Source organism: Ursus arctos, unplaced genomic scaffold, assembly GCF_023065955.2.
Source record: "Ursus arctos isolate Adak ecotype North America unplaced genomic scaffold, UrsArc2.0 scaffold_122, whole genome shotgun sequence".
Classification (NCBI taxonomy): Eukaryota; Metazoa; Chordata; class Mammalia; order Carnivora; family Ursidae; genus Ursus; species Ursus arctos.
The window spans coordinates 1-26687 of NW_026622789.1; the positions used below are offsets into that span (position 1 = coordinate 1).

Here is a 26687-nt window from a genome sequence, read left to right on the forward strand (position 1 = left end):
CCCCCAGCTCATGCTCTCTCTCTCTTTCAAATAAATAAATGCAATCTTTTATTTTAATGTTTTCTCTCTTTAAAAAGTTAAATTTTATAATTGCTACTGACTGATTTAGTTACAATACTAAGAAATAGGAACATGGATTCCTTTCATTGGCTTTTTGGAGATAGGTGTTCGAGTAACTAAAACCTCACAGATATCCTCAAAATATACAAGATCACCTGATGATGCAAATCTTTATGTACTTCAGAAATCTGATGTTTTGGACTGTGATTCAGAAACAAAGTGAGCATTGAAAGAAAACATCAATGTTTTCAGAAACCAAACAATAACTATAATTTATTTTTGTTGGAATAACAATCCCATGTTATATTAATGAGTTAATGAGAAACCTGTCTGTCTCACTTATGTCCTTATCTGAACATCTGTCCATATAACATTCTCATTTTTATCTCTAGTACATGTTTTATTCTTGCTTTCTCTTGTTTTTCCATACATGTTGGGTGTATTTTTTGAAATGTTCCAAAGGAGTTTATCCAGGTCCTTCATGGATGTACAATAGAAGTCACTGACTTCTTACCTACTCTAAATTTACATTTACTTGCATTGTCTATTTTATTTTGACTTATAAATTCTTAAGTTCTGTTAGCTATAGAAAAAATATCTGCAATGTGCTTGTAGGGAAAATAAAATCTCTTAAGATTTGCCTATTAGATTTTTCCTACAGCTTCCATGTTGTATGATCACAACATCTTTTTAAAGAATACAGTTTGTTGATATTTGACATAGGTAAGCAGCAATGAAACCATCACCAAGTAAGAGAGCAAACACACTCATCAGTCCCCAAAGTTGGCCCCTGCTCCTTTGTAATCCCTCTGTGCTCCTTCTCCTCCAGGAGGAGGCAGTTGAGAGGTGTGCTTACTTCCTGGAGGCTGGTGGGGAGTCTGTGAAGTTGATTCCTTGTGACATATACATTGTGAATGTCGTTGAGATTCTTCATTATCTCAAATGTTGTTTCAGCTTGTCCACGTTGTGCCTGACCGTTTCATTCTCGGCCTTGATGGGGCTGGAGTTCTGTGGAACTTTGCCATTCTTACTGGCTATTTGGGCATTTGTGCCTTTCTCATTTACATCTGGAGAACCGTCCTCGCTGTAAGTATACCAAAGTACCTGATATACTTTTATTCATAAATAAGCAGAAAATTTTATAGTCACTGGACATTTTTATATCCATTCAGTACTAAAAATTTCCCTCTAATAATGTCAATTTTGATTATCACCTAGATTGAAATAGTTTTAAATTTCTTTTTTTTGGAACATTACACAGTATTTTATTTTCTTTAATGTTTTTTTTTTTATTATGTTAGTCACCATGCACATCCCTGGTTTTTGATGTAAAGTTCGATGATTCTTTAGTTGCGTATAACACCCAGTGCACCATGCAAAACATGCCCTCCTTACTACCCATCACCAGCCTATCCCATTCCCCCACCCGTCTCCCCTCTGAAGCCCTCAGTTTGTTTCTCAGAGTCCATAGTCTCCCATGCTTCATTCCCCCTTCCGATTACCCCCCCTTTCTTTATCCCTTTCTTCCCCTAGCGATCATCCTAGTTCTTATGTTCCATAGATGAGAGAAATCATATGATAATTGTCTTTCTCTGCTTGACTTATTTCACTTAGCATTATCTCCTCCAGTGCCGTCCATGTTGCAGCAAGTGTTGAGAATTAGTTCTTTCTGATAGCGGAGTAATATTCCATTGTATATATGGACCACAACTTCTTAATCCAGTCATCTGTTGAAGGGCATCTCGGTTCCTTCCACGATTTGGCTATCGTGGACAATGCTGCTATGAGCATTGGGGTTCATATGGCCCTTCTCTTCACTACGTTTGTATCTTTGGGGTAAATACTCAGTAGTGCAATGGCTGGATCATAGGGTAGCTCAATTTTTAACTTTTTAAGGGACCTCCACACTGTTTTGGGAGTGGCTGTACCAACTTGCATTCCCACCAACAATGTAGGAGGGATCCCCTTTCTGCACATCCTCTCCAGCAATTGTTGTCTCTTGCCTTGTCAGTTTTTGCCATTGTAACTGGCGTAGGGTGGTATCTTAGTGTGGTTTTGATTTGAGTTTCCCTGATGGCTAATGATTTTGAACATTTTTTCATGTGTCTGTTAGCCATTTGTATGTCCTCACTGGAAAAGTGTCTGTTCATATCTTCGGCCCATTTTATGATTTGTTTACTTGTTTCTCGCCTATTGAGTTTGAGAAGTTCTTTGCAGATCTTGGATACCAGTCTTTTATCTGTAGTATCTTTTGCAAATATATTCTCCCATTCCGTGGGCTGCCTCTTAGTTTTTTTGACTGTTTCCTTGGCTGTGCCGAAGCTTTTTATCTTGATGAAGTCCCACAAGTTCATTTTATCTTTTGTTTCTCTTGCCTTTGGAGATGTGTCATGAAAAAGGTTGCTTTGGCCAAAATAGTTTTAAATTTCTATTGAGGTGCCTTCTTGATCCATACGTGTGTTTTTCTTTATGTTCAAGCATAATTAGCAAACGGTGTAATATTAGTTTCAGGTGTACAACATGATTCAACAATCCTATACATTTCTCAGTGCTCATCACAATAAGTGTACTCTCAATCCCTTTCACCTCTTTCACCCTTTCCTCCTCTTACCCTCCAACCCATGTGTTCTTCAGAAGTGTGTTGTTTAATCTCCATTGTTTGGTCATTCTCCAGCTATCTTTATGTTCTTGATGTCTAGTTTGAGTGATTTGTGGTCTGAGAACATACTTCCTGTGGTTTCTATTCCTTTGGTTGTTCAGATGTATCTTATGGCCCCGAGTATGGCCTCTCTCAGTGACTTTTCCATGGGAGATTGTGAAGAATGTCTGTACTTCTGTTGTTGAATGAAGTATTCTGCAGATGTTAATGGCTGCCGTGGATTGGTGATGCTGTTCAGTTCACCTGTGTTCTCATGGAACTTCTGTATCTGCTGGATCTGTCAATGACCGATAAGAGGATTTTGAATTCTCCAGCAGTAGGAGTGGATTCATCTATTCCCACCAGCAATATTTTCAGTTTCTGCCTCATGTACTTTGACTCTCTGTTGTTAATGCACGCACATTAGAAATTGTTATGTCTTTTTGGAGAATTGACCCCTTTACCATTGAAGTAATGACTGTCACTACCCCTGACAGTTTTCCTTACCCTGTAGTGTGTTTTGAAGGATCATTTCAATGGCCGGGTTTCTAGTTTGATGTTTCTTTTAACACTGTAAACATTTTGTCCTTCTTGATGGCATGGTTTCTGAGAAGTGTGATGTAGTTCTTATCCTTGTTCCTCTTGGGTAAGGTGTTATTGCTCCCCTCCACCTCCTTCAGACACCTAGCCCAACCCCTGCTCCAGATTTCCAGAATAGTTTCTTTGTCTTTAATGATCTGTAGCTGAATAGTCTAGATCAGGCATTGTTAGTGTTTTTTGTTTGTTAGTTGTTTGTGTGTTTGTTTTGGTATTTATCTGGCTTTCGATGTTTTGAGCTTCCTGGATCTGTGATTTGGTGACTATATTAATTTTGGAAAATCCTCAGTCATTGCTTCAAATATCTCTCCCTTCTCTCCTGTAGGAATAGGTATTCCTATAATTTGTGTGTTACATGTTTTGTATTTGTCCCACTAGTCTTGGATTTTCTGTGCCGTCTTTGTAATTTTTGTCTTTGTGTTCTCTTTTGGAATTTTCTACTGGAATTTCTTTAGGCTCAATGATTCTTTCCTCTGGTATGTTGAGTCTGTTAAGGAACCCATCAAAGGCATTCTTGATTTCTGCTATGGTGTTGTTGTCTAGAATTACATTAAAATCTTAGAGTTTCATCTCTCTGTGTACATTCACCATCTCTTCTTCCTATTGTCCATTTTATTCTGAGATCCAGTATCATACATGGAAGGGACTTGTAATTCCTAGCCTGCTTAATCCCATCATCTCTGCCATGGGAAGTGTGTTTCTAGTGCTTGCTGTTGTGGTTTTTACCTGTAGTGTGCCCTGTAAGGTTGTGTTGAAAGGTAGGTATTGTGTCCTAGTAAAGAAACTTAGATAAGTGGACTTTAGGGTGATGTTTTCTACTTAACTGGCTAGGGGTTAGACTGAGTTTACTCCCAGGTGAGACAGGGAGGAGAGAGCACTGGAGTTGAGTATTTGCCCTCAGCTCTATTGCTTAGTCTTTGGGAAACCCCCAATTAGGCTCTGGTGACATATTTCACTTGAGGGCAGACCTTTCTGAGAAGAACAGAAAGCTTTTGAGTTTATTTCTAAATGGGAATTTTCTCCCTGTCCCGGCCAATGGAGAAAGCTTCCCTTCAGAAAGAAAACAAAAATATTAAGTATTTGGTGTGCCCCATCCATCTTTTCACTTTTCCCGCCTGTGGGGCTGGGTGACAAGGGCCACGGAAGCTCAGAGGTTCCTAAGCAGCACGTGAAATTAATGGAATAGCCATGATTTTCTGTTTGCCCTCCACTGATGCACATTCCCCAACAACATTATCATGACTGGCTTGTTGATAGTGTGCTGGTATTCCAATATCCTGGCAAGATTTGGGGGCTGGCCTCAGCCTCTCATCATCCTGTAAAACTTTTGAACGGGGAAATATGCTAATGGTGTCAAAATGGGGTCTTGCCTAGATTTTATTGAGCTATAATTTATCTGGGTGACTCGATTCTGGGGAGCCTGGTTCCCCTTTTTCGAAACATCAGCTGTCATTTCTGTTGTTGCTCATGCTTCATCACTCGCCACGTGCCACTCTTTTTCTCGTCGATGGCTTTCATTTCTTTTTGATGACCCTCCATTTGTAGTAGTCTGGGAAAATTCATAACACCTTGTGTGCTGTAACTGCATGTGAATTCAGCAAATAGCCAAGTCTTTGTAAGATTTCAGAAAGGCTTTCTAGAGAAGGCAAGAAGCATATCTTTCTCAGAGTTTTTGCTTGTTCGCCTTCCTCCCTACCGGCCTGCCTTCCTTTCTTTCTTCCTTCCTTCCATTTTATATCTTTCAGGATTGAACAATAATCCCAGGTTCTAAACTTCAGTGTGGATATTGGTTACAAAACAGTTAGGGAAACGATGAATTAATGATTATTTTTTAAATGTCCACCCGATCCCTTGTCAAAATTGAATAGGGTGAACGTTCATTTAATAGAATGTGAATAGATTTTGAGGTAAAACGTAAGTTATACACCTTTGTGCTCTTTATCAAAAATGAATTGTGAACTATGATGACTCAGAGAAAGTCATAGATGAGTTTCATAGTTAGAAATGCTAATTTTGTCTTCTTTCTAATCCTGTGAATTCATTCTGCTAAGTAAAATGATTACTGTAACTTCTTTGGATTACTATTTCAGTATTTATCTGAACTGTAGATTTTTTCTAGTAATATGTTTTGACATCAAACTTAATTTTGTTTCTTCCACTCTTAGATTGCCCCTCGACAATATGAAGGTAAGATTTCTGGCTTTAGTTTTCTTTGTAATAAATTCTCAGTACCGGTGTTTGATGTGGGTGTAATTTGACTAGGGATAAATGTGGTGACTTCTGATGTCTAATTGACTTGTTAAGTCTTGAAAATCTTTCTCTTCTCCATGTGGAGTCTAAGTGATAATGTGGAGGGTGTTGCCATCTCTTAGGAGACCAGGAGGAGGAACACCTCATGGGAGGAGGGAGAACAAAAAGGGTGTAATTTTGCAGAGAGAAGTTTAGGAGGCAAGTGAGGATAGGAGCCTGAGGTCTGGAGTGGGTACTTTGCCATGACCTGGCTCTTGGTGAAATGTGACGATGAGAAAACACTCTGAGTCTATCAAGCAGGCTACACTTGGAGAAGAAGACAGGTATTGCCAGGCAGAGTGTGTGTCACAAGAGAGGTTTAAAGCATGCTTTTGAGTCTGAAGTGGAGGGAGCCTTTCCTGCCAGGGGAGAAGGAGTGGAAAGGAACGTGTGCCAGGGGTGGTAATGTATTGTGTCCGGGCCTCATGGATTGTGGTGATTCCATGGTGCTGTCTGACGGCCGAGGTGGCTGCCTGGCACTTAGCAAACCCTCGAATGCTGGTGTTTGTCCCTGTGAGTGCAGCAGTGGTGGTGGTGAGAAGAGAGATCTCGGGGCACGAGAGCACTCACATTGGGCCAATAGAAGAGAATCTGCACTTGAGGTAAGATGAGAGACTTATTATTTTTTGAAAGATTTGGTTTATTCACTTGACAGAGAGAGAGCACAAGCAGGCAGAGTGGAAGGCAGAGGGAGAGGGCGAAGCAGGCTCCCAGTTGAGCAGAGAGCTGGATGTGGGACTGGATCCCAGGGCCCCGGGATCATGACCTGAGCTGAAGGCAGTCACTTAACCAACTGAGGCACCCAGGTGCCCCAAGATGAGAGAATTAAGTGCCTGTTAGAGGAGTCTGTGTTCTAGAGCTTACAGGTGTTATCCACTTGTGATAGGGAGCTTCATGAGGGTTGTTTTCCCTTAAGGATGGAGGGTGGCATTCTCAAGTTGGGCTGAGAAAACCTTGTGTTCCAGGGAGTGTGAGTTACCAGGCACTCCAGAGACTCTGTGTAACATGGAGAGTGTACCCAAGTGTGTTTGATTCCAAAGATCTGGTCCTCCAGAGCCCCCAGCCTGGGGTTCCTGAAAGGCAATCTGTGAGCAGCAGGAAGTCATGGAAGGCCTTTGAGTAGCCACTCAGTTGACATTTTGAGCTTTCCTTGTGTGGAATTCCAAGTAGGACCTGGAAGTAGACGTGGCGCTGAGCAGGAGCAAAGGATGGTTTTGTTCATTTTGGGTTGTTTGCAGGGACCTACTTACGTACCTTAATCATTGGAGGAGAGAGATGTTAGTTGAAAGGATGCTTGATTTTTCTGTTACATCTCTGGTGATGACATAAGTATTTGCAGTGATTGAATTTTCCAAGAATGATGCTTACAGATGGGAGAAAAATAGAAGACATTTGATTGTGTTTCTCTATTTCTGAAAACATTTTAAGTAGGAATCTCCCTGAAATAGGTTGTCTTAGGTTTCAAATGCTGCTAAACCTTGCTTTTTCAGGCACAATGGGAATGCTATCAAGTTAGTTACACCCAAGTGTCCAAGAATGTGTCTCTGGGGCTATTACAGTGGGATTATTCGATGTCACTGGTTTTGCTAATTATCTTAGAAATTCTTTTTTCTCCTTTTAGTTACTTTACAACAAATAGCTGAAAAGATCCATCGGCTTAAAAATGAAAACAGGGAACTTGCTAAAGAAATATCCATTTGGGAGGAGAAGGTATCAGTGCCCTTTCAAATATTTTTTGTGATTTCATTTTGGTTACTTCCCCCTCTGGTAGTTCATCCTATTGACCTATTTCACGTGACCCACAAATGATCGCGATTCAAGAGAAGCTTCACAAGTGTAGAGCACTGCCTCTCTATCCGAGAAAGGAGTCACACAGCGTTAGATAGCTTTGTCTAACACTCTGCTATTTTTGAATTCTGATTCCCTTTTCGTATATTTTATAGATCAGGGAAAGAAAGAAACATCGCGCAGAAATGAAGAGAGAACATCAGTTTCTCTCTGACAAAATTCTTAAATTGAAGGTAAGGATCCCTTCTTTGCCTGAATTGTGTTCTAACAACAGAAATAAAAGTAATGAATTATTATTATTATTATTATTATTATTATTATTATTATTTTAAAGATTGATTTGCGAGAGAGAAAGAGCGAGTGGAGGGGGGCAGAGGGAGAGAGAGAATCCCAAGGAGACTCCATGCTGAGTGTGTAGGCTGACGCAGGGGTCAGTCCCATGACTCTGAGGTGGGGACTGGAGCCAAAATGAAAGCAGGAGTTGGACCTACTGCGACACCCAGATGCCACCCACGTGCCCTAAGTGATGAATTATTATTACTCATTCAATATGTTTTGTTGAAGGAGAACATCGGAAAGGTTGAACGGGTTAATGCAAATTTAAGTGTCGCCCTTCATTTCAAGCGGACTATGTTGCAAGCTATGAGAGAGAAGAATGTCAAGAATGAGGACATGGTAAGAGTTGGCTGTTGAGATTTACCTTAACGTGGCTCGGGAGGCTTTTGGTCATTGGGTGAGGGGAGGGCCGCGTATTCGCTTGCTGTTTACCACAGTAGAGAGTGGGCATCTGGGAACTGAAACTCCTACCGAACAGTGAGCTGGAATTTCACTTAGGACCATCACGATGAGGTCTGCTATTTCAAGGACTAGGAAGTATGGTTTATTTCACAGCTAGGTAATTATCACATCGTTCAGCCCTGCCCTCCAAGATATGCAGAAAATCCCACAAGATACTTGAGTTATGAAGGGTGATAGCCAGCCAAATTGTATAGTCCCTTCCTGTCAATGCTGAAGAGAGAATTTTCAATGTTAATAGGGGAAGATATGTACATATATAATTTATGTATATAATTAGGTATATGTGTTTGTGTGTGTTTGTGTATATGTGTGTATACAAAAGTGTGGGTCTCCTTACTTTCTCCTTGTTCTATTTATGCCTCAAGGGCTTTCTTTGTTGCACTGCATGATCCCGTTCTGTTAGGTGCACTCACATTGTTCTGTGATCATGATTTCTTGAATGTCTTTCCTCATATCCGTCTTCAAGGCCCAAGATGCATTGGAGGATGAAGAGCAGGGAGACTTGGAGTCCAAAAAACGTGTACTGAAGGGTATGTTATTTTAGGGAAAGAAATCCCCAGATGCTGGCAATGAGTTTGCATTGGGAAGGGAAAGAATGCCTTCCTGCCTTCAAGGTCTTGCCCTTCTCCTTTCCCCAACAAAACCAAGTTCTCAGGTCACGTGCCCACTCATACAAAAGAAAACTCATCCTTTACAGAAAGCAAAAAGGTCCTGGAACAGAAGTGCAACGCCCTGAGTTCTTTGAAAGCAGCTAAGGAAGTGGAATTGAAGCTGCTAAGGAAGAAATTGGGTATCGTGGTGGATTTCTCTGAACGAAGAAAAGTGGCTGCCGAAGAGTAAGCTATTCCTGTGTTAATCGTCACAAACACTGTTGTATGAATTTATGTGGCAGCCAGGCTAGATAGTTGTAGTTCGTTGGGAATTGGATCTAGAGTATTTTTGCCAAATGCATTCTGTAGAAGTACCTGCCCTTCCTACCTTGATCTGTGCAACCTGCATTTTTGTTTCTGTTCCAACTGCTTGTCACACGTTGTGGTGTGATTCATTGGGGCAGAAGAGGGAAGGTACCAGCACTAATCAGCTTGATACCTGGATCCCCTCTGGGTCCATCTACATTGTCCTTTTGGTTTCAGTCTCATCACATGTTCTCATCAGCCCTGAATTCAGTCAGTTTCTTGTTCAGTACCAGACTTGGGTCAAGAATGTGTAGAGAAAAATGGAATTCTCTTGCTGCAGAAACAATGGGAATTTCTTTGTGGAAAGTGGGTTGGGGCTCCAGCAATACTGGATCCCTTCATCCAGTGTACAACCAAAATCGTTCACTGTGGCCCAATCCTAAGAAGGCCGGGGTATTTCCTGTCCACCTGATTTTGTAGGTGTAACTCTCCTGCGTCCCAAGCAAAGCCTGCAGTTTCACTAGGGGCTCACCTTTGCTGGCTGACCCTGAACAGCACTTGTTTCCTTCTAAGGCTGTGCTCATAAAGTCATTCAGTTTCTTTGCAGTTCACTTGCCTGTTCCAGAACTCATTGATGAGCCCTGGGGAGTTTGGCTCCCACTGCCAGGTTGGCTTTCTCCTGGGCTTCCTTCTTCTGCATCTGGTTCTCCTGTTTCTTCATGCGCTCCTTAGAAGTTGGGTGCATTCACTCACGAGTTTCCACTTTTGTACAGTACTTCCTCTATTTTCCTCAGGAGGAGAAAGTTCTCAGGACCTTAGAGTCCCTCATTCATGCTGAAAAGCAAAACTGTTCCCCCTCTTCCCTGGAGACTCAGCTTTGTGCTAATCCTTCCCACACCGGGGGTGGGGGCCGCTCTGTCTCACTGGCATCTTGGTTCTGTTCATCGGTAAGTTCTTTCTGGGGCAGGTACAGTGTCCTGACCACCTTTCTCTCTTCAACACCTCACAGCTGAACCACTACATTACAGCCACTCCACAGAGCATGTGCTGAAGGATTGCCTGAGAGACCAGAAGCAAATGCATGAGTCCTTCTCTGTCTAGAGCTTTTGTCTCAGTTTCTAAGAGTCTTTTTGCATGTGATTCTTGAGTAAATCAAGAATCACATTGAAACCCTTTAAATCAACACCATGAACAAAAGAGTCTGAGGGCGACACAGGAAACCAGCCTTTCTAAGCATCGCTCTTTGCTGCTTTCACTATCAGTGGACTCTGTTAAAGTAGGTTGACTCCATGCAGTTGATAGTTGTCCATCTGACATCTGTTGCCTGGAGATAACACCCTGACTGTGTGACAGTTCACATCATTTTATACTTCAGGACATACTGTCAGCACTAAGATTGGCCTTTTCCTCCACCAGGATCTTTGAAGGAGGAAGCAGGGGTTGTACTTCTAAACCCTAGAGATGTCTGGGAGTGAGTTACCATGCTGATGAAGCCGTACTCTGGAAGGCTTCCTTTTGGGCTGTCCGTGTCGGGCACAGCCTTGGTCTGAGGATCGGGGCTCCCCATGGAGGTGTAAGACTAATGATGGTCTCCTGCTTCATCCAAATAGTTTTCAGGCCTAGTTTCTCACTTTGAACTGAAATGAGCCTTCACCATCTCAGAGAAAGAAAGACCTATTCTGAGAGGGCACAAAGTGCAGTGTTATTTGGTGACTTGGTGATGAATGAATTGAAGTAGAGAAGTACAAAGACAGCTCTGATTGCAGGGGACGTGGCAGCAGCCAGAATCTGATTTTTCTTTAGCCCTAAATGGGGCCTTCAGTTCATTTCCCTGATGGTGTTCACAGTCTGTGCATTTATGGAAGCCATTCAAATCTAGGCCGCAAGTGTGCTGGGAGGAAAAACGGCAGGAAATCTGGACCTTGGCTACTGGTCTATGTATATACCTTTCCCATTTTAGGAAGCTGGAAAAGACACTTTATGAACTGGAGGCAACAAAGAATCAGCTGTCAGATGCCGAGGAAAATTTGAAAGTAACCAAAGAAGAAATGGACAAGTACAAGTGAGTTCAGACACCATACTAGCGGCTCCCGAAATCCTTGTTTACTTTGTATTTTTCACCTTTGTACAATGTCTAGACTCAACAAGTAATATAAACAAAAATTCAGGGGACATATCCAGAAAGAATTAACAGACCCAAAGAGATAAGTTTTAGAAAGAGCAAAACAACCATGTTAATAAACATGTCCTGATAACCAGCTCTGGCCTGACTCTGTGGAAACTTGTTCCACGCCAGAGTCCCTGGTTGTGGTGTCAATGGTGGTCATCTTGAGGAAAGCAGTTTGTCGTAGGATGAATCCTACCCATAAACACGGTAGTGCCATCTGATGGCGCTGGTCTTTGCAACCCTGGCAAACGTGGCGAGGATAGAAGTTAAAGGAGAATAGAGCTTCATGACGAAAGATACTTGTCATGTGATAAATTAGGGAAAGATTGAAAACGGGTAAGGAAATTATATCAAGTCTGAACCCTGCATGTGTGGAGAAATGAGTAAGGAAAGGATGTGACAATAGCTTTGATCCTGCTGTCCATGTATAGTCATGTGGAAGTGTTTCCTGTGTCAGGATCAATTGGATGAGGGGACAGATAACTGGAGGACGGCCACATGGGCCGATGATTTAAAATCACACCCAATATTGGGCTTTATCTGACGAAAGCAATTGTACCTGACAAACAACAGATCGGAGAGATGCAAGACCAGCTGCAGGAGGCAGAGCTCACCTTTGAACGCAAGGTAACCTGAGCTGTGCCCCAACAGGCCCCTTAGCCCCTCTGCAGGGGACGGAAGTGGCCCTTAGATCCCTGAACATGCGCTTTTGGTGTGTTGGCTTTTTCAGATCGCAGTTCATGAAAAGAATGCTGTAGGGAATTGGGTAAGTGTTTTCTTTTCCCTGCTCTCCATTTGGGGCACAGTCTGGCACAACTGAAGATGGGTGGGTTTTTCTCCCGCAGATCAAGGCTCGGGTTTGGGAGCGGAAGATACAGCAGCAGAGCAGGGAGAATGCCTACATGATACACAGGTGTGCGAGTCTGATGTGCCTTTTTACGGGTGTTTTGAGGGGTGACAACTACACTGTTTGGTGTCCAGTAGAGGACGTGGTGATGTAATTCTTATAGACGTCTGCTCTTTCTCTGTATTCAAGACTGCGCATGATGAAAGGACAGATGCTGCCTGAGGGATGCATGAGGCACGAAGCGATGCTGGGAAGACCTGAGATGTGGAGCCCTCCACGGAGAGGTAGGGAGCGCGCTGTGAAACAGGGCAGCCTGACTTCTGCTGGGAAAGCACACGGTGTCCTTCCCATTCCTGTGGGTGGTCATTGTGTGTCCTGGAGAGAATCACAAGCAGTACCTACGGACAGCAGGTTGTCTGAAGGGGTGACAGGTGGGTGTTTTCCTCAGATTCCCCCAGGCAGCAGGGCACCTGTCCCTGTGACAGGCGGAGCTCACGCCCGTCCCCTCACTGCAGAACCTCCCCCGCCCCCCACCACCGCCCAACTGAAGAGATGAGCCTGGAGGAGTCATGAGCCCCAGCTTCCTTCCCACCTTGACTCAGTGGTAAAGAGTTTTTGAGAAAAGAAAAAGACTATTTGAAAAAAAGTCATTTATTTACTCTTTATGGAGGTTCCTTTATTTTGGTTTTCTTTGCAATCTGCTGTACTGCATTTATCAGTGAGATGTGTGCATTTTACTCCTGTAATGTTATCAGTATGATGTCACAGCTTTACTTCTCAATCTCCTATTGTTTCTTTGCTCCCGACTATACGATCAGTCTACTCCATTTCTTCTGTTAAATGTTTCCATAATAGCCAGTCACACATGCTAGGCCTCATCTGTAGACTGAAAGATTGAACCATGAGCCTGTGGCTTGAGGAAGAATGCATGCTGTTCATTTTGAGGGTTTATTCATTTGTAGCTGGTTTCCCCGGAGCAGTCTACTGCTGTTTCTTTAGCTATGAAAGCACCTGAAGCAGATGGAGGACGGTGGTCCCTTCCTCGAGGGGGAGGGGCAAGTGTCCCCCTTGTCATCAGGGGTCAGCAGAGACATGAGGGAAATGCTCTGTGTCTAGGAAGGGACCCGAAAGTGGGAGAGGTTAGGACGTGGTAGGGGAGGGTTTGGAGGGTTGGGTTGAATTCTGCACAGTCAATGACAGTCTGAAACCACTTCCATGCATTCTAGGGCATTGGTCTGATGCTGAAGCTGGTGGGGCACCCATGAGGAACAACGGCACTGAGCCTAATAGAGACCCTGGGATGTACAAGGTAACTACCGTGGCCTTTTCCACTTTATTCAGAAACTTCCAATTTTGAGCAACACCGTGTCCTGGCCTTGTGTCTGTTGGGTGGGTCATCCAGTTTGTCTGTGGCGTCGTTCACCTCTCAAAATACAAGCAGCTCACCCAGGGGCTGACAGGCTTCTCCGTTACAAATCATCATCTTTGGGGGCCTCTCCCAAAGCCACAGGTGGTTAGCGGTGAAGGATGGCAGAACACTCACTGTGTGTGTGTCTCTGTGTGTGTGTGTGTGTGTGTGTGTGTGTGTGTGTGTGTACCCCTGCTCACCCATAGCGCACAAGGGGGAAATAACTCAAGGAAGATGACAGCTCACTGCACATGAAGTCTCTGGGCTGCCTGACTCCCATTGGGGTAGGTTTAGGTGCGATAGGTATTGTGTTCGTATTGCGGTTAGATAATTAACCTGTGACAAGGTCTGTGGTCATCCTCACAACTGGAAACCAGGGGAAGCTCTCCATCCACTTTTTATTATCTGCTATGCGGATTGGAATGTGCTTAGATAGGCCATGTTTTGTAAGTCACCCCTGTTTTACTTCTGCTGGTAAACGTGCTATACAGAATCCCTATACTTGTACACTTTCCACAACTATTTTGCATGATCAAAGCTGTTAGTGTCGTGTCACAAAACACACTGTGACACACACTTTCTGAAGGGGGGATGTTATCGATTATCTGCATGACCGGTGCCCCACAAGCCCTTCGGTTGGGCTTCTAGGAGCAGGTCGTTTGGTCCGAAGTCACAGTGAGAGCAGCTTTCTTCTCTCATCACACGTTCTCGAGTTTTCCATCGGAAAGCATACACAGTTTTGTGGATTCTCTAACTTATGCTTCCCATCTCAATTTCCTACTGGACAAAATTACTCTGGAACTCAGTGTGCTGAAATGTCCGAGTGACTGTGTTTTAAGATAAGCACAGCTGCTGAGTTATATATGGGTTATTGGTATCACATTCCTGTTGGAAAACACTTTTCCAATTCCCCTGTCAGATCACAGGCCCCTAATTCCTCAAGTGTGTTTGTGACCATGGCCAGAAACTGCAGAGAACAGAAGACCCTTGTGTCAGGAAGTGAGGCAGCGTGGGGACAGTCAGGGGCTTGCAGGCAAAGGATTCACCTCGAGTGGCTCGGATTCCTGAGAAGAAAGGGCAGTTTCATCACATTCTCTCTCTTGTTAACAAACCAAAATATTCTGTGTGGTTGAGGAGGAAAGATGAAGTGTTGTCCAGGATCCCGATGCTTCCGTGTCTGGAGTGTCCTGCCTTCACTAGTTTGCCATGCTCCTTTTTCATCTTTGAAGATGCTACTTCTTGCTAGTGACCATTGGCAGACATGGTTAGTGATGTTTGGTGACAGTAGGTTATTCCTGTAATATCCATTCCCCTCTCCCCCCTTGTTATAGTTGGCAGCAGTGGGGAGGGGTCAAGTGCTCTAGCTCGGATGCGGCTCTGCTGGAACGTGGTATTGGAGAAGGAGGCAGATGCTGAGAGCTCTTTCTTTGGGTTTCATCTCTTGGTGTTACAACTTCTGTCTGTCTCACCAAACTATTTTCCTGTCTGTCTGCAGGTGGGTCCGGATGTGAGAGGGTTTCCTCGGCCCACCTGCATGCCCTGCCCTATGGACCAAATTTACCAGGCTTCATTGGCTATGGGCCACCTCAGCCTCCTCCACCTTGGTCGACATGCGGGCCTCCCCTGTCCCTCGTTCCTCCACCATGTGGTAAGATGATCTGGATTGCATGATGTGAGTTGTAGCGCGTATTCATCCTGTACCTTCTGGTGTCGGCGGAGAAGATGTAGAGGAGGTACCACGAGGCTTTGCAATGCAAGGATCAACCTGAGTGAGGACACAGGAACATTCCTCAACTTTCTGTGGACATCCATTTCGTGGACTGTCTCATTTCACCATACAGAACTGGGCAGCAGGGGTCTGCCATTGAGAAGAAGTGTGACATTGTGCAATAGACAAACATAAAAGCATTGCCCAGGTGCCCTGCACAGACATGATGTTTTGGGCTCTGGGCTTAATGGAGCACAGTCTTTACATCACTTGCATGTGTGGAGGCCCCAGTTGTCCAGCGTTATTGATTAGTTCTGAAATCATCTCTACTGTGCGGAGTGGTCATATCCCCAAGGGTGAGGGACTGGTCTCTCCTTTGTCCACAGAGGTCAGCGGAGACCTGTGAGAAACGCTCTGCATCTGGAAGGGACCTGAGAGTGGGAGAGTAGACAGGCTGGGGCAGGTGTAGGGCTTTGGCTTAAATCTTGCGTGGCCAACACCCGTCTTAATCCACCTCTGTCTCTTCTAGGGCCTCGGTCCAATTCAGAAACCTGTGGTGCTCAAGGGGACAAAGGTGGCACCGTGCCCAAGAAGGACCCAGAGAAGGACAAGGTAAATACGGTGGCTGTTTCCAGTTGTAACCATTTCTGGAATCCTGTTCCTGTCTGGGCAGCACCGTGTCCTGGCCTTGTGTCTGTTGGGTGGGTCATCCAGTTTGTCTGTGGCGTCGTTCACCTCTCAAATACAAGCAGTTCACGCAGGGGCTGACAGGCTTCTCCGTTACAAATCATCATCTTTGGGGGCCTCTCCCAAAGCCACAGGTGGTTAGAGGTGAAGGATAGCAGAACACTCACTGTGTGTGTGTCTTGTGTGTGTGTGTTTGTGTGTGTGTGTGTGTGTGTGTTTGTGTACCCCTGCTCACCCATAGCGCACGTGGGGGAAATAACTCAAGGAGGATGACAGCTCACTGCACACGGAAGTCTCTGGGCTGCCTGACTGCCATTGGAGTACGTTCTGGTGTGATAGGTATTGTGTTCGTATTGCGGTTAGATGATTAACCTCTGACAAGATCTGTGGTCATCCTCACGACTGGAAACTAGGGGAAGCTCTACGTGCATTTTTTATTATCTGCTTTGCGGTGGAATATGCTTAGATAGGCTATGTTTCGTAAGTCATCCCTTTTTTACTTCTGCTGGTAAACACGCTGTACAGAATCCCTATACTTGTACCCTTTCCACAACTATTTTGCATGATCAAAGCTGTTAGTGTCGTGCCGCAAAACAGACTCTGACACACACGTTCTGAAGGGGGGACGTCAGTGATTATCTGCTGACCAGTGCCCCAAAAGTCCTTCAGTTGGGCTTCTAGGAGCAGGTCGTTTGGTCCTAAGTCACAGTGAGAGCAGGTTTCTTCTCTCATCACACGTTCTCGACTATTCCATCGGAAAGCGTATACAGTTTTGTTGATTTTCTAACTTATGCTTCCCATCTTAATTTCCTGTTGGACAAAATTACTCTGGAACTCAGTGTGCTGAAATGTCTGAGTGACTGTGTTTTAAGATAAGCACAGCTACTGAGATATATAAGGGTTATTGGTATCACGTTCCTTTTGGAAAACACTTTTCCAATTCCCCTGTCAGATCACAGGCCCCTAATTCCTCAAGTGTGTTTGTGGCCATGGACAGAAACTGCAGAGAGCAGAAGACCCTTGTGTCAGGAAGTGAGGCAGCGTGGGGACAGTCAGGGGCTTGCAGGCAAAGGATTCACCTCGAGTGGCTCGGATTCCTGAGAAGAAAGGGCAGTTTCATCGCATTCTGTCTCTTGTTAACAAACCAAAATATTCTGTGTGGTTGAGGAGGAAAGATGAAGTGTTGTCCAGGATCCCAATGCCTCCGTGTCTGGAGTGTACTGCCTCACTAGTTTGCCATGGTCCTTTTTCATCTTTGAAGATGCTACTTGTTGCTAGTGAATGTCAGAGGACATGGTTAGTGATGTTTGGTGACAGTAGGTTATTCCTGTAATATCCATTCCCCTCTCCCCCCTTGTTATAGTTGGCAGCAGTGGGGAGGGGTCAAGTGCTCTAGCACGGATGCGGCTCTGCTGGAACGTGGTATTGGAGAAGGAGGCAGATGCTGAGAGCTCTTTCTTTGGGTTTCATCTCTTGGTGTTACAACTTCTGTCTGTCTTACGAAACTATTTTCCTGTCTGTCTGCAGGTGGGTCCTGATGTGAGAGGCTTTCCTCAGCCCACCTGCATGCCCTCCCCTTTGGGCCAAACTATACCAGGATTCATTGGCTTTGGGCCACCTCAGCCTCCCTCACCTTTGTCGACAAGGGAGGCAACCACATTGTGCTCAGGCCACACCTCAGGCCCCACCTGCAGCACCATCTCCCTCTGTTATCTCTGCACCCTCTCATCTCCTCTGCTCACACACTCTTATCTGATGTGGGAAACAAAGACAGAAGAAAAATTGTTAAATTTCCTTACTTCCTAGAGCCCAAGTCCTTGAAACAGGCAGAGTGACATTCCTCTAGGGACTCAACTGCCTTGATGTTAATACTTTGCTAAGGCCTCTCTCCCTCTTTTCCTTTTACCAAACCTTCCTTTTCCTCTGAAGCTCTCTCTGCTTCCTCCTCTCTTAAACCTCTTGAAACCTGCCCCCTTTGAAGTTAAATCTCCTGAGGATCTAAATAGATCCCACATTTCCAACTTTTTTTTTTAAAGATTTTATTTATTTATTTGACAGAGATAGAGACAGCCAGCGAGAGAGGGAACACAAGCAGGGGGAGTGGGAGAGGAAGAAGCAGGCTCATAGCGGAGGAGCCTGATGTGGGGCTCGATCCCATAACACCGGGATCACGCCCCAAGCCGAAGGCAGTTGCTTAACCACTGTGCCACCCAGGCGCCCCCCAACTTTTTTTTTTTTTTTGACTACAGTTGACACACAATATTACATTAGTTTCAGGTGTACAACTTAGTGATTCTATAACTTTATACATTAGGCTATATTCACTACGAGTATAGCTACCGTCTATCCCATTACATCACTACGAACCATCATTGACTGTATTCCTTATGCTCTGCTTTTTATTCCCATGACTTACTCATTTCATTACTGGAGGCCTATATCTCCCTCTCCCCTTCACCCATTTTGCCCACCACATGATAGTGAGTGTGCTGTGTCTCCTTTGTTACAATATGTAGATGATTGGCATCTCTGCTCCCCTCCTCACACCTCTTCACAGGAAGACAGCATCCACCTGGGAAAACTTTTGGCCTTAAAAGGGTCATGCAGTCCCCAAAGAAAAACTGCAGTTTGCTCAAACTCAGCTTAGGTATTTAGGTCACCTGATCTCAGAACAAGGACAGTACCTGGATCCAGGTAGACTCAAGGCATCCTCAATTTCCCACAACCTAAAACTAAGCACCAATGACCAGGCTTTCCTGGACTGGCCGGCTACTGTCAACAGTGGATTCCAAACTTCTCTTTTAAGGCTCAGCTGCTGTACATTTTACTAAAACATGAGAAACCTAACACAATTATTCAGAAAGAGGGGGATGACACCGCTTTGAAACTTTAAACAAAAGTCTACCATTAGCCCCTGCCCTTGGAACTCCTAATGACCAACTTCCCTTTTTCATCTCTCTGATACGGAAGGGAATGTCCTTGCAGTGCTCACCCCAAAACACAAGGACCACCATCATCCCACAAGGTATAAGAGTCAATAGGTAGATGCTATGGCTGGGGGATACCCGCCTGCCTCAGAGCCATTCCTGCCACTGCCCTCTGGGATAAGGCCACTGAAGAATTCATCACACCATCCCCTTTAACCATCGCTGCACCCCATGTAGTAGAAGCCCTTCTGAACTCTCCTCACACTCAACATTTTCCAGACAGTCACCTCACCTCCTATGAAATCCTCCTGGTACCACTCCTCACATAACTCTTTCTGGTTCCAAAAGCCTCAACCCAGCCACCCTTCTCCCCTCCTTCACAGATGAAACCCCCCCACAGCCACTTCACACCGACAGGTCACCTGTTGACTCCCTGTGACAATTTTCAGCAAATTGCTCTAACCAAAGCACACTTTTCATGCTTTCCTGATGGTTCTTACTTAGAGGAGGAAAATGATAAATATCTCACCAGCTAAGCTACCACAACTCCCTTTGAGGACACTGAGGCAGCACCTTTCCCTCTGGCTACTTCAGCCCAGCAGGATGAGTTCTGTGTCCTTAAGGCAGCTTCTATTGTAGCCGAGGGCAGCACTGCAAACATGTAAGGTGATACTCGGTATGTGCTTTGGATAGCTAGCTCATGGTTTTGGAATATTATGGAAGAAACGAGGTTTCCTTCCTTACAATGGGGATGAGATTAAAAATGGCTGCTAGGTCTAAAATTCATCAGATGCCATGCTTTTGCCTGCAGATCTAGCTATTATTAAGGTCCCAGGGATATTCTGCACTTGACTTTCTGGAGGCCAAAGGAAACCACCTGGCTTATAGTTCTGCCCAAAAAAAGCTGCTCAAAAGGACACCGAGAGCCAGACCTCTGTCATGTTCTGAAGGGATGTCCTACCAACTGACAATTGGGAAAAATTGAGCAGACATGGCCAACAACAGGGCCCAGACAAGGAGAAACAATGTTGGGAATCTGATGACTAGTTGATAAAAAGAGAGAATTCTGGTTTGGATCAAATAACAATATGGCCATCTCCAAAATTCTAAAATTCCCACTCCTGACAACTGTACAAATATTAAACCATTGGTCTACTGACAAACTGATAGGGTTGATGAACCAGTATTGGTGGGGAAATGCTAAGAAGACTGCAGAAAGTGCCAACCTTGCTTGTCCCACTTGTCCAAAATACGATCCTGGAAAACAAATCCATACCTCCCCTGGGCATTTTAGACTGCTCAATGAACCATTTGAGATTTGGCAACTGGATTTCATGCAACTTTCTCATCTCATGGAAATAAGTTTGTGTTAGTCAATGTGCCTATGTTATCTCACTGGACCAAAGCTTTCCCTTGTAGAAAGGCCAATGACTCTTCTGTGGCTAAAATCCTGTTAGAAAAAATTCTCTCTCCGGGAAAAGCTCTCTTGAACAGCACAATGACCAGAAAACCCATTCTACCGTGCAGGCATTTCACTGAGTTTGTGATCTTTGGCCGGTTTTACAATACTTTCATTGTACATTACTATCCCCTAACCTCACAACTGGTCCAACACCATAATGGCAACACTGGGGACCCAATTGGCAAAATCTGCAGAGACTTTCCAATGACCTGGGCCAAAGGCATTGCCAATACTTCTTCTAAATCTCAAGGCCATCCCCTTTGGAGCTCTGACTCCCAACCTTGGAGATAGTCACTGGATATCCATGCATTTGACCTCTGCCCCCTTTTGACCTGGAGTTGAGAAAAGGGGATATATTTCAATAATGCAAAGATCTAGTTGCTTCTATCAAAATGAACATTGTTGTAGCAGAGCAATCTTTTCAGTGTCCACTCCCAGGGGATAATTATCTTGACCATCACACCCTGCAAGCTGGGGATTCTTTCTCTTGGGAAAGACACTTCCACAGAGATTCTCTTCAACCTCCCTTGAGAGGACCTTATCGGATACTGCTAACCAAACCTTGTGCTGCCAAATCCCAGGGAATGGGCTCTTGGGTCCACGGGACACATTTAAAGAAGGCACCAGACCCTGACTGGACCTGGACACCATCTGGTCACGAGAACATAAATACTTCCCAAATTGAAAGAGAAAACATCTGGGGAGACAGCTTTCCCCCACATGTCCGGACCAGGCCTGCATTCCTTTTCTCACTGTTGCTCCTCCTACCTCTTTTGTGCAAAGAACATGCCTTTTTCTGCATTTCCCAGTCTCTTGCAAAAGGAGGAAACCTCTTTGGAGTATGACCTTTCCAGAAATAGCCTCATTTTTATCTTGTGAGCATTTCTAGAGTTTTAGAAGTTTCAGAATTCAAAAGTCTTTCTTTTACCTAAACTATTAACTGCACCCTGATTCCTTTTGTTTGTTTTTGTTTTGTTTTTGTTTGGTTTCTTTAAAGAAACAGAATTTTTAATTTATTAACAACATTAAAGACAAATGAAAAAAAAAAACATGCCGTGTTTATAGACAGAGAAATTCAAAATCATAAAAAAATGTCAATACTTTTCCAATTGCCTTGTATATTTTATGCAGCAGCAATTAATATCCCAATATGAGTTTGCAAGAAATATGACAGGCTAATTCTAAACTTGATATGGAAGAGCAAAGACCCATAGACAGCCAAGATGCTTCTGAAGAAAAAGGAAAGGGGAGGGCGCCTGGGTGGCCTCATTCGGTTAAGCATCTGCCTTCGGCTCAGGTCATGATCCCAGGTCCTGGGATCCAGTCCCACATCGGGTTCCCTGCTCGGCGGGAGTCTGCTTCTCCCTCTGCACCCCCTCCCATGTGCACAAAAATAAGTAAATAAAATCTTTAGGGGGGAAAAAAAGGAATAAGGAAAGGAGAACTGCCCCACCAGATATCAAGAATTATTATGAAGCTATAAGATTTAGGATAGGGTGTTATTCATGCTGGGAGACTAATGACTACCACTAGTGCACCCAGACCAGAATCACAAATGTATGAGAACTTCATCCATGACACAGGGGGCACTACAGATCACTGGGGAATGGTGTATGAAATACATGATGTCAGGACAACTGGTCATCCACATGGTAGATCTCTATCTCCTGCCATACACAAAATCTAATTTCCAATGGATTTACCGACTTCAAAATGAAAGATAAAACTGGTTAAACTTGCAGAAGAATATATAGAAAGATATCTTTATGATCCCAGGATAAGAAAATACTTCTTCACCAAGGCAAAAAAGCATTCTTCAGAAAGAAAATTGGTAAGCATGACAACGTTAAAATTAAGAATTTTTGCTGGGATGCCTGGGTGTCTCAGTCGTTGAGCGTCTGCCTTCAGCTCAGGGTGTGATCCCAGAGTCCTGGGATGCAGCCCCACATCCAGCCCTGCATCAGGCTCCCTGCTCTGCTGGGAGCCTGCCTCTTCCTCTCCCTCTCCGTCTGCTTGTGTTCCCTCTCTCACGGGCTCTCTCTTTCTCTCTCTGTCAAATAAATAAATAAAATCTTAAAAAAAAAAGGAAAAGAACTTTTGCTAACAAAAAGATACCTTAGAGAAAAATTAAATTAGAAACCAGAAAAAGATACAGGCGTCCCAGGAAACAAGAATATTTGAATGAAATCTTTGAATTATACTTTATCATTCAAACTCCAGCTAACTTTTATATGAAAATCAGGAACCAAACAGATTCTGAAATCTAGGTAGTCTTCATTATTTTAACTCAGCTATCTGAATTCAAAAACTGATAACAAAGAATGTTTTATTCATAACACGCACAACCAACCACAGATCAATATCCAGAATATTTGAAAAGCTAATTCCTACATAACAAAAAGAGAAAAGCAAATAGCCCAATGGCAAAACTAGAATTTTATGGAAGAAAAAAATCCTAGTGGTGAATAAAAACATGAAAAATGTTCAACCTCAATAATAATCATAAAAATTCACCTTAAGGCCACAAAGAGTAACCCTTTTACATTCATCAGGTTGGCAAAAAATTAAGCTTGGCAAGACCAGTTATTGGTGAAGATAGGAATTCTATGCAGTACTGGGACAAGTACAATTGGTACAACTATTTTGAAAGATACTCTGCATTATCTTGCAAAACTCTACACGTTCATTCTTACAAACCAGAAATTCCAATACTAGAAAATGTATATGCCCTATTGAAAATCTTGAACCTACACACCAGGAAACGTGTGAGAATGTCCGTTGCAGCATTGTTCAGAATAACAAAAAACTGGAAACAATTATTCACCAAAAGCAGAATAAATAAATGGTGCTATACTTATATAATTACATAGTTTGAACATCCGGATTCTAATCCAAATGCATTGTTTCTGAATTTATAACATAACAGACCATTACTGATAACACATGGAGTTTTAAACAGCTCTTTTGAGATAACAATACTGTTTTGAAATGTCCCGGAAGTATTCCTATTCTTGCAACAAGTTCTCTAATGCTTCATGTTCCCCAGTGTATCTGTATTCCCAGATGTACTCAGTGATTTCATTTAGTGCATTCTCGCAGTATTTCACTATTTTGCTCCCAGACACTTGAGGAAGACACTTCCAGGAGGCACACGTGACTCCGGGTTTGCCTTCATAGGGAGAAACCTGTCTTCCTTCAGGTAAACAACTGCCAATAAATATTTTCAGTTGGCTCCTTTCAAACCTAGGGTCCTGGGTTAGAACCAACACATGGTTTGGAATTGTCATCTTGCTTTTGATTCTGTACTTGCTGTCTGTCAATCCTTTGTAGAAACAGTGTCCCCAGTGAGGTGATGCTGGCTCACTGGTCTCAATCTCGAGCAGATACAGACTTCACACAGGAAGTACATGAGAGTTTCTCCCTTCTAACCTTCCCAGTTCTTCAAGTGTCACTTGAGTAGTTTACAACTGTGATGCACATTTCCTCCAACATGAGACACGCCACCAGAAAAAGACCTTGCTGGCACTGAAACACAAAACCACTAAATACAAAGAACTTGACTGCTGATCAGAAATTCTTCCAGGGACACCTGGGTGGCTCAGTCGGTTAAGCATCTGCCTTTGGCTCATGATCCAGTGAGTCATGATCCCAGTATCCTAGGACTGAGTCCCACACTGGGCTCCTTGCCCAGCGGGGAGCCTCTTTCTCCCTCTGCCTGATTCTCTCTCTCTCTCTCTCTCATACACACACGCATAAATAAAATCTTTAAAAAAAATTCTTCCATGGAAACTTTTTTAAAGTTTTTTAAATTACAATTACCTCACAGTTATATTCATTTCAGGTGTGCAATCTAGTGATTCAACACTTGTAGGCAACACCTGGTGCTCATCACAAATGCATGACTTAATCCCTATCACCTACTGAACCCATCCCCCCAATCATCTCCCCTCTGATTACCAACAGGTTGTTCTCTATAGTAAAAAGGCTGTTTTCTTGGTTTGCCTCTTTTTTCTTCTCGCTGCTCATTTGTTTTATTTCATAAATTCCACAAATGACTAAAATCATATAGTATCTGTCTTTGACGGACTTATTTTGCTCCTCAAGGCAAATCTTGATCAGAACGGGGAAATGTGAAAAGTCGTAACGGGAAATGCCACAAAACAGTCAGGAGGTTTTGGCAGGGGGAGCTCGGACACACTATCACTCTGAATAAACTGGGGACCCAACAGGAAGACATGGACTTGACCTCGCACGTGAATACTCCACTATTCCAGCTACAGGAACTCTATTCTCCTCTCTCCATCCCCTCCCCCCAACCCCCACCTCCCAACAGGACTCAACCATGAGAAGCCACAATGATTTGAACTACCAGATGCCTCCAATGGACTTTTGGTTCCTAACAGCCTTCTAAACTGCCCCCTTTTCGCCTGAAAACAGTGAGCCTCTCTGATGCTCCCCAATGTGCCTAAGGGTTAGTCACTGCTTCTTTGTCCTACATTCTATTCTTCTTCCTTCCCAAACAAAACCAACTTCGGCTGATAAATCCCTCAGAGTTTCTACCTTTAAGGTTACAAAATGGAGGGCAGTTTGTGTTTCTACCTGGGTCTCAGGTTCCAGCAGAATTAGGGAAGTGGGACCCCAGCTCATTCTTTTAGGAAGTCCTGAGAGTCAGCAGTTAGTGCATTCAAGTCCCCACTGAAAGCGGCTCCCGTTCCTCTGAGTTTGGCTCAGGATTTCTCCCCAGAAACAAGCCTGCATCTGTAACAAGCCAACCACAGCATCTCTGATGTGGTGTCGCGGGACCCCTCAAGCCACGGATCCCTGAGTAAAACAGGTCTGTTCAAATACCCGCAGGGAAAATGAGGACTGAACCAGGGGAACAGCCCTCAAAATGCAAGCGACTGTGCTGCTCACTTACCAGCATGTCCTGGGAAGCCGCCCAGAGCCGCCCCCTCAGCACTCAGCCAACAAGGCAGCTTCTTCCTCTACCTCGGGAGGCGACAAGTTGCTGCAAAGGCCCCAGGGTCTTCCCAGGGTGGGGGCCGAACCTACTGAAACCGCAGCTTTGGCGATCTATCCCCTGCAGCCAGAGAGGGGCCAGATTCTTGGGAGGCTTCTGGAGCCCTTCCTGCTCTGAGGCGCCTTGGGTCAGAAAAGGCCATTGGCGCGCCCTCTGCTGGCCGTGGCTGCGCACGCAGAGAAACCGCCCCCTTCCTGTTGGAGGTGCGCGCGCGCCCTCTGCTGGCCTTCCTGGTATTCCCTGCAATGCTCAAAGTCATGACCCCTCAGATGGAGGGACTGAATGTGCTCTGGTCTATCCAAGCCATCTCTCTCCATGACAGATCGTGAGGCTCGGCCCCACAACGCCATGAAAAGGAGGGGTGCCCATCTTCCCAAGTGAAATGGCCTCTGCACAGCTCTGCCCCAGAGAGGTCGGAGCTTTGGGCTCAGGGAAATCTGACGTCCTGGATTCCCGCCTTCTCCGGTCCCAATGCTCAGAGCACCTACCTAGACCTCCTCCCCCCTGGTCCATGGTCCACCTCCACACACCTAGACCAGCAACTGCTTTTCATCCTTCCAACTCCTCTTTGTCTCTGCTTTTCTCTACCCCCTCTCCCTCTCTTGGTTCCTCTCACTTTCCAGGACTTGCCCAATCCCCCCAACACCCACTCAGTGTCCCTCTCCCTGACAGTCTCTTTCTCTATCTCTCCACAGGCCCTCAGACCTTCTGCTCTGTTCAGTCCTGTCCAGGACCACCACAGGGGACCACCTCTCCTGTCTCCCCCTCTCTCCTGCCATCATTCGGCCCAGTCCCTGCGCACAGGGCATGACAATCCCATTTATGGAGGAAGCTCAGGCTGACCTGAGGCGGGTAACTGCCTCTCCAGGGCAGAATGTGGACAGACAGACCTTGACACCTTGGCCCAGCCATGACCCCAATGCTTCTGGAGGATGGCTGCTTCAACAACCTGGGAAGAAGGAGGGCTTTGCATGATCCAGGAGCTCTGGTGCAGAATGGACTGGAGTAAAGGACCTAAGAAGCAACAGACACATACACCCAACTCCTCCTGCGTGGTGAGGGAGGAATGGGTCTCCTGTCACTGGCCTCTTCCCTGCCCATCCCTCAACATGGAAACTGTGGGGGATTATGGGGCATCAGGGGTCTTACCAAGAACACTGCCACCATCAGCGCCCCTCAGAGCCCACCCGCTGTTGCGAGGCAGCTGGTGAAGTGAAACCAGCGCACAAAACCTGGATTAATGCAGGGCCTCCTCACAGGTCTCCCGGGGCCACTACTGACCATTCATTCCTCACAATCACAACTGACCACTGCCTGGGGACAGACACCTGTCCTGCTGATCACCACACACCCCTGAAACTAGCAGACACCATGTACTCAAGGGTATCTATCACC

At 44.7% G+C, this 26687-nt stretch overlaps 2 protein-coding genes across 15 annotated transcripts in view; one reads left to right on the forward strand and one right to left on the reverse strand.

Annotated features, from left to right (window-relative positions):
* The first annotated feature begins 438 nt into the window (after window positions 1-438).
* On the forward strand, window positions 439-26072 carry LOC130543498 (transport and Golgi organization protein 1 homolog). 10 transcript variants are annotated; one of them, XM_057310828.1, is made up of 12 exons: window positions 439-1146; window positions 5461-5482; window positions 7206-7294; window positions 7528-7605; window positions 7937-8047; window positions 8637-8700; window positions 8868-9006; window positions 11027-11128; window positions 11807-11860; window positions 11964-11999; window positions 12079-12146; window positions 12270-12289. In XM_057310828.1, exons 1-10 carry the CDS (start codon window positions 1003-1005, stop codon window positions 11989-11991), a joined length of 831 nt encoding a protein of 276 aa, XP_057166811.1. In that variant the 5' UTR covers window positions 439-1002; the 3' UTR covers window positions 11992-11999; window positions 12079-12146; window positions 12270-12289. The 10 variants fall into 10 exon arrangements, with proteins under 10 accessions (XP_057166811.1, XP_057166810.1, XP_057166815.1 ...); XM_057310827.1 differs by having other exon boundaries at window positions 11964-12146; window positions 12270-12316; XM_057310835.1 differs by lacking the exon at window positions 11807-11860 and having other exon boundaries at window positions 440-1146.
* LOC130543497 (transport and Golgi organization protein 1 homolog) overlaps window positions 12714-26687 on the reverse strand; it is a 65280-nt gene continuing 51306 nt past the window's right edge. Inside the window, exons 14-15 of one of the 5 annotated variants that reach the window (XR_008958878.1) lie at window positions 24872-25030; window positions 12714-17635 (exon numbers count right to left, since the gene is read on the reverse strand). Coding sequence is in view for 4 of the 5 variants with exons in the window: in XM_057310821.1 (XP_057166804.1) it covers window positions 26113-26241 (129 nt within the window). In the remaining variant the exon portion in view is untranslated. Of the gene's footprint in view, window positions 25031-25920; window positions 26242-26687 lie in introns of those variants that run through there. The other 4 variants (XM_057310823.1, XM_057310824.1, XM_057310825.1 and 1 more) reach the window with 4 other exon arrangements.

Excerpts from the sequence above, each read along its gene's own strand:
- LOC130543498 (XM_057310827.1), top strand. The coding sequence starts at position 1,003 with ATGTTGTTTCAGCTTGTCCACGTTGTGCCTGACCGTTTCATTCTCGGC. Across the intron at positions 7,295-7,527 it reads TATCCATTTGGGAGGAGAAG|ATCAGGGAAAGAAAGAAACA; the intron begins GTATCAGTGCCC and ends TATATTTTATAG. Across the intron at positions 8,048-8,636 it reads ATGTCAAGAATGAGGACATG|GCCCAAGATGCATTGGAGGA; the intron begins GTAAGAGTTGGC and ends TCCGTCTTCAAG.